The sequence below is a fragment of the Periophthalmus magnuspinnatus genome, chromosome 19 (genome assembly GCF_009829125.3).
Source record: "Periophthalmus magnuspinnatus isolate fPerMag1 chromosome 19, fPerMag1.2.pri, whole genome shotgun sequence".
Classification (NCBI taxonomy): Eukaryota; Metazoa; Chordata; class Actinopteri; order Gobiiformes; family Gobiidae; genus Periophthalmus; species Periophthalmus magnuspinnatus.
In genome coordinates this window covers 8991180-9005767 of record NC_047144.1, presented here as the reverse complement: position 1 = coordinate 9005767, position 14588 = coordinate 8991180, and the positions used below count along the sequence as shown (strand labels likewise).

Below are 14588 nucleotides of genomic sequence, written 5' to 3'. Positions count from 1 at the left end.
TACAGGTCAGATCTGTGGAAAGGCAATTTCGCTCTCAGTTAGAATTAATGTTTTTAAAGGCAGTTTAAAGCAGTTTAAAAATTTTTTTAAAAAAACACCAGCAAAGTTACATAGTGTGCCTTTAATGAGCATGATTTAATAAAGTGCAGAAGCAGTCGTATCCTGTCCAAAGATGCTGTTACCCATATACTACTTATAATAGACTTTTTATATTTTACCAATATGTTTAGAAAAGTAAAAACACCAAATTGTTCAACCCTTACGTGATGTTTTTTAGGACCCTTCTTCAGCCATCTTTATTAAATCAAAGAGCAGCATACAAACACACACATACGCCTACGACTGCACACATGTGAAAGAATACACAATTTAATGAGGATTTACATAAAAACTTTGATCCGATTAATTTAGATTCAGATTACACAATTAGAAAGAGAAGTGTAATTGAAAAAAAAACAGTAACAGAGAAGATGAAGAGTCTATTGTTAGCACTAGCTCCTCCTCCTCCTCCGCTATGACCCTGGTGCCAACATAGTGACAGCATCATTAACCCTTTGCTTTTGTTCCCCTGCCAGTTGCACAAATTAACTGCATCCAACAACATCACACAAATAGCAAACACTTACTCCAGCCCTGCAAGGAGGTTTTTGATTATATAACACAAACCTATCTACTTCTGTGGCCAAAGAAGAAGAGTTGAGATGAGATAAGGAAAACTGGATGAACAGGAGTGTTTTTCTGTTGTTCCTCTTATGATGGTCATGTGAAGTCAGGGTTTACTCTTAAAATAAAATGTTTGTTCTTCCAGAAGGAGAAATTATAGCGTGAAGGATGTTTTTAAAATAGTGTTTAATTTGAATCCAAAAATACATGTATTTGTCATAAATGTCTCAATCCTCTATTCACAACCCGTCCTTCTACCATCTGTTTTTCTTCCAAAGATGAGCTATTCCTTCTGTTTTTCCCTACTGCATGATACCCTTTGAATATAAATAAATGTTAATGAGGCCATTCATATTAAAGGTCTACTACGTAACCTCTCCGGTACCTGCTTGTCTTCATATCATTGCTTTGCTTGAAATGTTTCACACTAACGCATTAAACAAAACTATCTCCATGGAGACAAACAGGCCAAGTTACAGGCCATATCACAGTATATGTATCAATAAAACATGTATAATTGAATAACTGCAAGAAATGTTTAATGCCTTACTGTGAAACATTCTTGGCAAAGCTATAATATCTCCATGACCACAACCATAAAAGTTACATAGTGCATCTTTAAGTCACAAATGTCTGATTTTCTTAATTAATGGAAGATAATAGTCAGTAGGACCATCTTTACAAATGAACACTGAGCTTTATACAGTATCTGAGGCTACAATGATCTCCATGAAAACACATTACATGGTTGTTCGGAGAAGTGTTCAAGGTTACTCTTATTAATCCACTCTGCAGGCCGGCGGCTGCTTTTGACAAGGTGTGGCTGGATCACATGACTGCTGACCTTGCAGGGCATGTCTCCGAGAGGGTACTTTTTTTAAATTATGAGGTGTATCTAATTTTTGGCTGGTATGTTGCAGCTATTTGAAATTTTGTTTGTACATTTTGTGTCAACATGCACCAAATTCTATTACAATGAAATTCAAGGTTCAGTTTCAGTGGGGAATGGGCTCTGAACCTGGAATAGCTGAATACAATTAAATTACTAATGAAGGTACTGTGTTAAATATGCTTTCAATTTTGGTATTTCGTTGCTCCGGTCTTTAGAATGGATTCTCCTTACTGCGCTTCAGGGGCTGAGCCAAGCTTCCATTGTGGCTGAGAGAGGCTCTGAGCCAGTTTGTTCATCCTGACTGACATCACTTTGACCTCCATTTTGAACAACAGTAAAGTAACAAATTCAACTTTGACCCCTGCAGGTTGTAATGTGAGCCCAAACTGATGATGACAGCCTACGTCTGTTCTATTTCCTGCAACAGTGAACATTAAAGGAGAAGTATTACAGTGTTGTCACAGTACTTAAATTTCAGACTTCATTTCCATATGAAGGAATAGACTTCAATACTACAATATTTTTTATACAAAATAATGTCATTTTCTACATATAACAACATTATTTTGTATAGAGCCTGTACAGATTTTTGAAGAACTTGTTTCAGAATAAACTGCCCCCGCCCATCGAGCTCTTCTGATGTCCAGTCACTGAAAGTTGTTTCCATACGGTTCTCATCCGTCAATGCAGCTGCCCTTTAATAAACCATGTGGTCTTATGACTCAGTAAAGGTCCAAGTTTGTCCTATTTATGTGACTTCTTCAGTATTGATACTTGTTGAGTATAGCTTTGATACAGACTTCAGTATTGATTATCTGGGTCATGTACTTATTTGTTTGGTTTGATTTTTATGAGTATCCTTTTTTCTAATAGTAGATTTGCACTGTTCAAGGACATTGCAAGAGGACAGATCTGCAGTGGTACTATCAGTCAAATAGAGCCATAGCAGCAATTTTATACGTTAGAAGCAGCTATATTTCTCCAGCTAATCTGCCTGGATAATGCTTTTAAATATTAATCAACTTATTAACTTCCTTTCCAATTCACTTACTCATCCTGATCGGATCATTTAAATGACTACATCAATCTTTTAAAACATAGCCAGTCTAACTTTCATTTGTCTTATATTTGGCGCAAACAAGAAAAGCTTTTCATGGCGATACCAACAAAGGACTACACATAAAATACACCATGGGTCTTGATATGCACAAAAGATAGTTTGTTGGTGGTATGAAAGTTTATTTGAATTAGTTTTTGCAAGTTTGCGTCATTGTAAAATGTATCTATCTCTGAACTAAAACAGTCTAGGAGTCTTTATTGTCGTGGATCAATACATAATTTTCCTGTTCAATTTCCGGCATTGGTTCTTTACACAGGCAAGAATGATGCAGTGGGAGCTACTGCAGCTATTTGATGATCCATAATCAAGCCAAAAATAGAAACACATTCAATTATAATGGCTGAAAATCTGGTATAAATGTCTCTTTTTATTTCACTTTAGTACAAGGCGACTCTCATTGGTCGACTTTTTGTTATGCTTTTGTGAGGACTATGGGCTGAGAGACCTCTGGACTTCCCCTCTGTTATGATATGGTGCCAAATCAGAACAAAAAAGCTAATCTTGTCACATGGTTGCAATTTGGAGACATAGCACACTCAGAATCTGGGACAAAATGTTCCTTCTAAATCACCAAATTAGTCCCTAAAATCTACTTCCAGATAAATTATAGCTGCACTATCAATGATAATCTTTTTCCCAGGGTTGTTTTTGGCAATAAGATGTGGTCAGATTTTGAAATTCCTGTTGAGTAAGTGGCAATGTTTGATACCAAATCAGATAATGACTGGACATCACAGTATTATTATGTATACCGCTGTGATATAGAGCTTTTTGTAACTTAAGTGATACAGTTTATAGTTGGATTTAATTAGCTGCATGTAGAGTACAATGTCAGCGTGGATTATTTATTTCAAAACCAGGCTAATTCTGCATTTTAAAAATATGCCTTATAGATCCATCAGCGGAATCAACAGTTTAATATCACCGTTTGTCAGTTAATTAATTTTGTTAACAATATTTAGATTTTTATTGTAAATATAAACATTATTTTGGCGTGAACAACTTCCTGGATAAAAATAGAGAAATAAAAATAAATACGGGAAGTTTTTATTTTGAAGTAGGAAGTAGGACAACTCACAGCCCAAATGTGAACTCTATTTATTTTTTATTTATTTGAAGCAGACCTGGGTATGTGAAATATTAACAAACCAAAAGAGCTTCAAAACCTCCTTAGTATTTACACAGAGTTTAGCTATCCAAAGTGTACTATTTGTTCTGCTTAACAAACACACAGCCTCAATGATCTCTAGGTTCAAAACAATACAACCCTTTCACATGACCTTATATCATCCTTTTTTTTTTAACAATAGAAACCAGTGACACATTTTCTGTCATCAAAGCATATGTAAGTATTGTTAGAAGTATTGATCTACTGCAGGGACCAGGGCATGTGGTATTTGGGGTCAGGTAATGTAACAGCCTCAGGGAGTCGCCAGGTTCATGGACAAACGTGTAAATCGTGCGTACAAAGGCAAAGCAAAGAACAGGTACGAAAATAAGCCAATTGTCAGAGCGTCATCATCTGTGCCCGTTGCCATGGGTCACAGGTTCGTTCACAGTTTGTATGATGTATTAGCTCCTTGGGTGACTTTAAGGCCTTGCAACATGTACTTGGACATCTGTAAAATGCCCGAAAGAAGACTGGTGCGTTTTGATTAAGAGATTCACATACGTTTATTGTTTATTTATCTGGATCCCCATCAGATTTGGAGAAATATTGAGGTTATGTTATATTATGTGACATTGTAATAAGATAAAATAACAGTTGTTTTTTTTTATATAAATAATTATCACTGTCATTTACCCAGTTTGGACCCAATCCCATGCACATCAGAGCCACTAGATCACATGTGTCAAACGCAAGGCCCACGGTCCAAATGTAGCCCACCACATCATCTTATCTGGCCCGTGATGAGGTCAATTAAAATGTATGATTGTCTTAAAATCTCAGTTTATTAGGAGATACGCAGTTACAGTCATATTTTTTTCCATCCAAATTTGAGGGCAACCATTTTGCTGATGTGGCCCTCGGTGAAATTGAGTTTGACGCCTCTGAACTAGATTAACAAAGTTTGTAAAAGAAGCAAAACTGTAACATGCAAAAGAAGGCCATACAATCAATAACAAATACATGAATACAAACATTAAAAATAAGAAACTAACCACCATTTTTCAATTTAAAGGACTAAATCACCTGTTGGTTTTTGTCAGGTTCTTCAAGTCTAGGAAACTTGTTTGTTTTCCTGTATTTCAGCCCCTCCTCTACTACTTTAGCCTCCATGTCTGTGCATTGTGGATTTGCTGACACTGACACTTACCAGTACAGTGCTCCAATCACCAAAATGTTATTCCTCCCCATCAGAGCTGAAAGATGTAAAACAGACATCAAGATACACGAACAGCAAAGCAATCCTTGGTTTTAGTGGGATGTTTTCCTAAGTCCAGCTACTGTCATGTGTTTTCAGTGATGTACATTTTATAGACAAACTGACAATATTTTCCTGATCATTTTTGTGTTTTTTCCCACTGTAATAGCTTGTGGATATAAGAAAAAGCATGCAGGGTTTCTTGTTTCTTTCAAAATTAAATGTTTGTAATGTTTTTTTAAAAAGTCAATTGAAAATGCCACCTTGCCATTCACAAATCTGAAGTCATTTGGCTGCGTAAACATGCGTAGTAGTCTCTCTGAATTTTCTTCAATGGCTCGGCGTGTGAAAGATGCTGTCATTGTTGGAACAGTTTGTCCATTTCGCTTGTTTCCATTGGACGCGACACGCAGTGATGTCACTCCTCCTGCTTTGATGTCCTGTCCGCGGTGAGAGAGCCCGAGCAGCTCCAGATGAAAGTTGACGCACGAGTGGTATGGTTGAAACGTCTCTTCTCTCCCCCTCCGCATTGATGGTCACCTTTTGGCTTGTCCCACAGCGCAGCAGCGGTCAGCCATGGGGGACACCGGTGCGAGTTTCACGGTGACACTAGCGCACAACAGCACTGGCACCGAGGACGCATTGGACACAGACGCGCCAGACACCGTTGCGTCCGAGGAGTGGATGGCAGGGATGAGTTTGATTATGGGCATGATCGTGTTTTGTATCGTATTTGGGAACATTCTTGTCATTGTGGCGATAGCGAGGACTCAGAGGCTACAAACCATCACCAATGTCTTCATCGTGTCTCTGGCGGGCGCGGATCTTATCATGGGGCTTCTCGTGGTCCCCTTTGGCGCTGCTTTGGAGGTGCGCGGTGCCTGGATGTACGGCTCGTTCTTTTGTGAGTTTTGGATATCTGTGGACGTCCTGTGCGTCACGGCCAGCATAGAAACCCTGTGCGTAATTGCCATAGACAGGTACGTGGCCATCACCTCGCCTTTCCGCTATCAAAGCTTGTTAACCAAAGCGAGAGCCAAAGCGGTGGTGTGTGTGGTATGGGGCATCTCTGCGCTCGTCTCGTTCCTGCCCATTCTCATGCACTGGTCCCGGGACAGCGTGGACACAGCCTGCTACGAGGACCCCGAATGTTGCGATTTTGTCACCAACAGAGCCTACGCCATCTCCTCGTCTATTATATCTTTTTATATCCCCCTCTTGGTGATGATCTTTGTTTACGCACGAGTCTATAGAGAAGCCAAAAATCAAGTGAGGAAGATCGATCAGTGCGAGGGCAGGTTTCACAACAGCTTAACCGGACTAACATCTAAGTACAAGAAGAGGCCAACAAAAATTCTAGCAATGAGGGAACAAAAGGCGCTCAAGACTCTTGGAATAATAATGGGAACATTTACATTATGCTGGTTACCTTTTTTTATTGTGAACGTGGTGCGTGTCTTTTGCGCAGAGGTGGTGGACAAGAACCTGTTCGTTTTCCTAAACTGGCTTGGGTACGTGAACTCAGCGTTTAACCCAATTATCTACTGCAGGAGCCCAGACTTTAGGAAGGCGTTCAAGCGACTCCTGTGCTGTCCCAGGCAAGCGGACCGCAGGTTGCACATCAGCTCGTGTGACTTATCCAAATGTGGAGGGTTCGTGTTGTCCCCTTTGGAGCCCGGGACACTGGGGATGTGGACTGACTGCACAGGACTGGACAACAGTGACAGCAGCCTGGTCGGGGCAGCTAAACTGGCGCACTCTGAATCCAATCTCTGAAGACAAAGTTCAAAACGTAAACATGCAAAACACTGTCACACCGGATTCCAAATGTTTTACCTTAAACACTGCATAACTAGTTCACTTTTACACGAAACAGAATCTAAATATATTTGGCTGAAGATGTCATCATAATGCTATTTTTTTTTTTTCCAAATGCGTAATTTTGCCAACACAAACAAGTTGAAATGACGTGAATGTAAAGACTTTGCGTAAGAATCAAAATCGTACATTCCTCCGTGAAAAGTCTTTTGTGACCGGGTGTGTCTGCTCCCATTCAAGAAAATCAATCACTTCTCTCCAATCAAAACAATCCGCGAGGTTCACCCATCATCCCACAAACAGCCAACAGTGGGAGAGGTGTCCATTTTACGCACTGACTGAAAGCGTTTACCTCAAAGTCTGGCAAGTGCAATTTACTTGTTTATATTAAAGGTATGTATAAAACTGTATTTATTCTTTTTATATGAAAAACAGTGAATAGTAAATCCAAGAGTGCGAGGCTAATGATGTACTGTAATGTAAACACCATTTGTACATAATGTAAAGTACTTTTAAAGATCTTTTTTGTCTGTGAGATGTCAGCTACTGTGAAAGAAATATTGACTGTTATAATACACTATAATGTTGGATAGGGGAAACAGATTTTTTACGAGTTACATTTCTATTGAAAATGGCTACAATGTGGTACAAACCAGCTCTATAGGCTATTTGTGTTATTATTTAATATTTGTGATGTTGCTGGATTGAACTGCCATGAGCCCCTGTATTCTGATTAGCCCTTGTGGAGAGATGATGGACTTGATATATGGTTCAACGTGTTCAATGTTTACAGGTACATGTGTCTCTCAGCTGCTCCATGGAATATCAGGGTTTATTCATACTGAATAATAGTGTTTTGATCTGTAGATAGCTTACGTAATATGATGACTGAATTGTATCATGGTCATTTCTGTGACAACTGAATAATGCCATCTTTTGAAATGTTAAATTAAACTACTTTATTCATGTTTTAACCAGAATGTTATTTGTGTATGATAAAACTAATGTAAACATCTTTGGTGGTTGGGGAAAATGCCATTGTTTCTTTTAAAGGTAGGGACAGTAATAAGATAGATCATGATTATTGATAATAGATTATGGATTATGTATCAGTTTGACATAACAAAAGAATAGATTTGTTATATTATTATTATTTATTTATTTATTTATTTATTTATTTATTTATTTATTTATTTATTTATTTATTTATTTATTTATTTATTTATTTTAGGATGTAAAATATAAGGGTTTAATTGCTCATTGGGTAATTATTTTAACCCTGTATTTGAGTTTGGTCTGGGCAATAATTGTAAGATAGTCCATTTATACAGCTTTTTTAGCTCGTATAATTCTAATGGGACTTCTTCCTGGGCGTCTATTCTAACACAGCTCACAATGGACCCTATTGATCCATTTTACTATCCAAACACGGTGAGCTCAAACGTGTTAAGTCCATCCACTTCAATCCAATTAATCTTAAATGCTTGGCCCTCCCTCTGAGTGACACTGTTTTTCATGGTTTTGTTTACAAAAAGCCCAACAGAAATATCGAGAGTAAACCAGATGACAGCTGGTGTTATGAAGCAGATATTCAGCTATTTTTTGAGGGGAATATTAATTAGCCCTTAAGCTGAAACCCCTTTTAAAATGCATTAGCATGATGTGCTCCACTAATGACACTCTCGCACCAGACTGAGCTGTACATTTCAATTAGAGAACTGCAAAGTGACTGGGGTTTGAGCTCAGCTGTTTCTGTCGAAAACTCTCAAAAGTGAAAACACTGGTTACATGTAATGAACTAATGTATGACATGTATTTTTAGCACCAATTGAAAACAAACTACATACCAGGGGTTGTAATAATTGGATTTGATGATGAAAAGTCAAAAATCTCAAACTCTACTAAACTTCATAATTTCAGCTATGAACCAAAGTAACAAAGCTTCAGAGTAAACACCTGACGCACAAAAAGTAAAAACATTGGTTCCAATGTGTTATTTTGAATTGTTGCAATGGACATTTTAACTTTGTGGTAATATGCAATATGCTTTCACCCAATGCAGTAATCCAACTTGAAAAAAAAAGTTGCAAGTGCTTTTATTGCTCAGTAAATTGCTTCATTGTCAATTCAACTGGATTTTGCACTTTTAGGAGATTTATGTTCATGTTTTAACTGATACAAATTTATAATAATAAATTAATTATTTTATGCTTCCTTGTCCTTGATCAACTTGTTGACGATGAGTTGAATGATTCATCATTCATGAATAATCCACAGAATGGTAAAAAAAAAAAAAAAAAGCCTATGCTTCAAAACCTAATTTGTTGCCAAATATGTTGTACTATTACTACTACTATTTGTTTAATAATGCCATGATGTCCATAGCTAACCATATATTTTGTTTGGATTACAAAAACATTTTCTGAATTGCTGGTGTTTTCACACAGTGGAGGTGTGTGTACAAATGACAGCTTTTAAATAAAAACAGCACCAGGAGAGATGAGATGATGATGGTCGGCTGGCACAGCTCTGACTCATTATTAGGCCCGGTGTGTTTGGCGGGACGCTGGTGTTTTGGGCAGATTAGCAGTGTGCTCACAGATGGAGAAGCTAATCAGCCTCTCCAAACATAATTGCCCTAAATTGTGTATCGGCAGACATTTTGGCTGCACCAAATTAAGTAGATGAAACAACACCCAAGCGACTTCTTTCAGTCCCGTGTTCTGTTGGCCAAAGTATATCTTACAACAACACAGAGGTTTAAAGACTGGGATTATGGCTGGTAATGTGTTTATGAAGAGGACTTTTAGCTGAGAGCAGTGTACACAACAGTGTACACAATTGTACACAATATTGAATTGTTTGCAATACAGTCTTATTTGCTTCATTATAAAACATGCTGCCAGCTATGCAATAATGCTCAAATAATAACGATAAAACCATTGTGAAATCAGACGCTCTTTGACACAGGTCTGTTCATTTGAACCAACATGAATTTTTTCAGTCATTTGTGCCGCTGACAGTTTATTATTGATTGGGCCAATCAGTCATGATCAGTCACAGGTTGTCTCCTGAGCTGATCATTGATCAAGATACTGAACATTATCAACACCGAACAACTGCAGGTTTCAGAGGCTCTGGACCATGAGCGTTCAAGCTATGGTCTGCTTCTTGTTGAATTGGCCAAACCTGCTGTAGATACAGGACCACACCTTTTCATTTAATAGTTCATTATTTCCATGATTATTTGCACTGTAGATTGTCACAGAAGGCATCGAAACTATGAATGATCATACATGGAATGTAGTAAACTCAAAAAATTAAAATAGCCCCCCTTTGTTGTGAAGCCTGCTTTGCAGTTTTGACATTTCTGGACCCTGATGAGGCACAGCTGTGAAAACCATTTCAGGGGACGTCTTTCAGAAGATCATTGAGAGGCCAAAGGTTTGCAATGCTGTCAAAAAAAGGATTTGAATATAAAATATTAAATATATTTAATTGAGTTATTTAACTTTTTTCTTTGTTAAGGAGTTAAATATATCTGGCATCATATATTTGACATCTTCTGTATTTATATTAAAAGTAGAAAGTAGTAAAAATAAAGGAAACAAACACTGAATGAGAGGGCGTGTCCAAACTTTTGACTGGTTTGGATGGTTTGGTGAGAACAATCTTAAATAAAGATGTGGTGTTTGAAACAAAGAGAGTGAAATGTTCTGTTACAATAAGACAAAATACATTTCCACCAGTCTGTGGCTCTGTATGTTTCAAAATGCAGCACTTCATGACCAAAGTTTGGACAGCCCTGCCCTGAATACTCATGACCTAACCTTATCATTGTCCAGCTTCTAACACATCTACTGCTAATTTAAAAATAAAATAATTAACTTGTCTACTAGTGCTGTAAGCTTTGCAAATGTGAAAAATATTATTTTTTTTCATTTAAACACAATTTATTCCCAAAACAAATTCTCCAAAGATACTAAATCAGAAAGAGTATGCCATTTGAAAGGAGCTAATTAAATATAAAAGAGCACTTGCAGGAAGAGTTTGAGAAAGTTGTTATAAGTTATTTTGGAAGCTCCTAAAATGTCAACACCTGGAGATAATTACAACTGATTACAGTGAACAATCACAACCCAATCAGACGCCAACTGATATGATATGCAAAGCGGATTTGGCAGCGCCACCGAGTGTGCTTATAACAACAGAGGTACACTTTAATTCAATTCTTTTATCATTCATCCCAATGTGCATTGCATGGTGCTGTACCAGTGACTATATAATATAAGTAGAGCTTTTCTACACTCTCAGACTCACTGGTGATTACAACATCGGGCCACAGTTGGCCTGGGACAAACCAACAAAGTTGCTGCTAATTCTAAACCCACCTTTAGTCAATCCACACCTATGGCCCCTCCACTCCAACCAATAATACACAAAGAAGAAGAAGGACGCAACAACAGTACAAAGACATTTTGACGTCATCTTGGTTTGCAGATTCCTTTTTCAAAATATAGATCTTCTTATACATGAACCTGTTTTCAAAGTACAATATGTGCAGTTACAGAAAAAAACATCACATTTGACTAAACAAATAATCTCAAAACAAACAAAATGTTTTATGTTTTTCCTGTTCCCTTTTGCTCGTGAGTTTTTTCTTGAACATAGCTTAGACATATAGACTTACTCAAAAAAAAAAAAAAAACGCCACCTAATGTTTTCAAGTTGAGTGATACTTAACACATAAAAAGTACTTTTAATTTTAACTCTGCTCCAAACAACATGCTTTTACTGTCACACTATTGTCTGTTGACCCAATTAAAAAGCCCGAAGCTGATCATTGAGGACATGAAATATCGATTTTATTAAAATTCAATTAATTGCACAACCCTATTTGCATGCTCTAAGAAAAAAGTCCCAGGGTGTTTCAGTCTAAATCCCATTGAGATCGTTGGAGGTACGTTGCCAAAAACAGGTGCTCCCCTTCGTAGGTCCATCTGCTTTATTTCCCGTGTGAATATGGCGCCTTGTACCCTCCATCTGTCAGACTATGGCTTGTTTCTATTACAGAGAGTCAAATCCACCTAGACACTTATACAAAGAGCTTATGAATAGACATTGTCCTTGATGTAAAGCATAAGCACAATATTATATAACATACACCGGCACCATTCTGCTGTTATTGCTTAAAAGCGTCCTGTGCATTTGTTTTGAAAATGACAGCTGGGCTTTTCATTTGTGCTACTTTAACCATGCAGCACTGAATAATGTGATGTGACCTCTTCCTCATAAGAATGCTGTACCTGGTTTTCAAACACATTAATAGCAATGCTTATGTAAAAAGTATTGCTTTTTTATAAGTACATAATTTGTTACTAATTAAACTCACATTAATAGCGATTTAACTATTAAGCAAAAGCTTATTGGCTTTTTATTGGCTGCAGTAAGTTTGCAGTACCACTGTGCTTCCCTCTGGCTTATATGAGGTATGTGTGACTGTGTGACGAGTGACAATGAGCAGTCACGTTTAAACAGGCTCATATACTTGGCTGATATTTGCACTTTATAGCATAACGGCTATTGGCCTTCAATCTCCAGAATAAGAATACACCTAAAGCATTATTGGAACAGTGTTTGTGTTTTAGTGTGAAGAGATAACGCACAAAACATGACTATAATGTTCTTTTATAGGTCTGTGGTAAAAAGGGCTGTGGGCGAGTTTGTCATAAATATAAATGACATAATTTGGGGAAAATAATCAAAATCGGCACAAAAATATCGGCCGTTTTGCGGCCGATACGTTCGGTTGCTCTGGATCTTAAACAATCGTTAACAGCATCAGCCTTGAAAAAAGCCTGTATTGGTTGATCTCTATTCATTTTGTCTCTGGCAACCTGCCCCAAGGGAAGTAGAAGAAATGGCTTCTTTTTAAAAACATGCAGCAGAAATTTTGGTGTTGAATCAACCACAACTAAATTATTCCTAACATTAAGTTCAAATAACTAAACCTAATCAAACCTTATGAATCCTCTGTTTCAGTTGGGGTTTGGGTCCACTTCTGAAAACCAAAACAGTGTCAAATACAGATCACACATGCAGGAAAGGGGCCTATTTCTGAAACTCTGACTAATGACACTGAGCTCATTTTAACCTCAGATCTTTTGGAAATAAGTTGCCAACACAATGACATCACATCTAGTCCAGTAATATCCTGTTATCAGCCTGAATCTAGACACGTACTCCCCACACCGCACGTGCAAACATTTATGACACCAACCTTTTGCCAAATGTCGCCTTGTTTGTTCCCTATTCAAATGGATCCAATTAATTTCTAATGCATGAAGTCAACTGCAACAACTTTAGCATTAGAAGGATCAGATGATTTGGAAAACTGTGGGAAGGTCTTACAGTGTTAAGCGAAAGGCCAGTAAAAACAACCCAATTGGTCACTGTCCAACACGGCAGGTGACCTCTGCAGTCCACCTTATCAGCTATACATCTCCTCCCTGAGTGCTGACCACTACATGTTTCTACCTCAGTGCCCCCGAAGCCACCAGGAAATCAAAATGGTGGACAAAAAGCAATGACTGTGAACGAATCCTACAACCTTTTTCACACTTGCATGCTTCCTATACCATTTAGAAAGAGAATCTGAAACTGTCAGATAAAACATGGTGTGTGTTTCCACGTTAAGGAGCTGAGGAGGGGGATGAAATAATTTTTAATCATCCAAGTTGCAACCCAAAGCGTGACCTGTGAGGTAAAAATAAATTAGGTGCTACAGTCCAATGTATCAGAGCACTACTGGAGGAAATAACTTCCCAATTTCATCTCAGAGGGAGACGTGAAAAGAAGCTGACTAATTTTTTAAATGGGAAAAATTGCATGAGCGAGAGAAGATTAAAATTACACATGGCAAGAAAAAGCCCCGCAAAATGTAAATTGAGTGTTTGAATTTTTTAATGAAGTAGTACAGTTTTCATCCAGAAGTAAAATACATTTGGACATAAGTCTCAGTGGGTGGCAAATTACAGTGGGGCCTGTCGTGGGCTAATATTGGGAATAGTGAAATATAGAAACTGTATCAGTAGTAGTAGTGGTAGTGGTAATAGTAGTAACACTAGTAGTTTATAGTGGTAATAATGTACTATGATTATACTAGAAGCTGCAAAAACATAAATATATAGAATGATTTGAAGTATCATTTGTACTTCTGGCTTTCCAATTAAGTAAACTTTACATTAGTACAGTAGTAGAACAGAGACATTACATTTTAAGTAATAGTTCTTCAGCTGTGGAGTAGGCGTTTTTTCCACGTTACATTTATCTTAATATTACACATGATTCTATGAGGAGGTATAAAACTCACATGGACTCATTTTGGTGAACTACTATTACAATCCCATGTCTAAAGGGCAGAGCGGTGCCCTGTAAAGTGAAGGGTGGCCATCTGACGCGGATTCCTTATCACTGAGCTAAAAATAGACTGTCCCTTACACTGGCCTGAATTGGATATTTGAACCTGTCAGTGCAGCCGCAGGTAACTAGGAAATATGTCCGTCTGCGCGCTGGGACTTTTGAAGAGGAAAGATGGATTTGGTTTCAAGTTAAATGATGTTATTTTGACGACAGGTGCTATCAGCTGGTTTGGAGGAGTTTTGTATTAATCTCCAAATGTGCGCGCGTGGGAAAGATAATAGAGAATGCCAGAGAGTGATGTTACAGT

At 37.7% G+C, this 14588-nt stretch overlaps 1 protein-coding gene across 1 annotated transcript; it reads left to right on the top strand.

The window, feature by feature from the left end:
* The first annotated feature begins 5529 nt into the window (after positions 1-5529).
* Positions 5530-7914, top strand: adrb1 (adrenoceptor beta 1). The gene has a single exon (XM_033985407.2). It carries the CDS (start codon positions 5618-5620, stop codon positions 6815-6817), a length of 1200 nt encoding a protein of 399 aa, XP_033841298.1. The 5' UTR covers positions 5530-5617; the 3' UTR covers positions 6818-7914.
* Positions 7915-14588: the final 6674 nt, after the last annotated feature.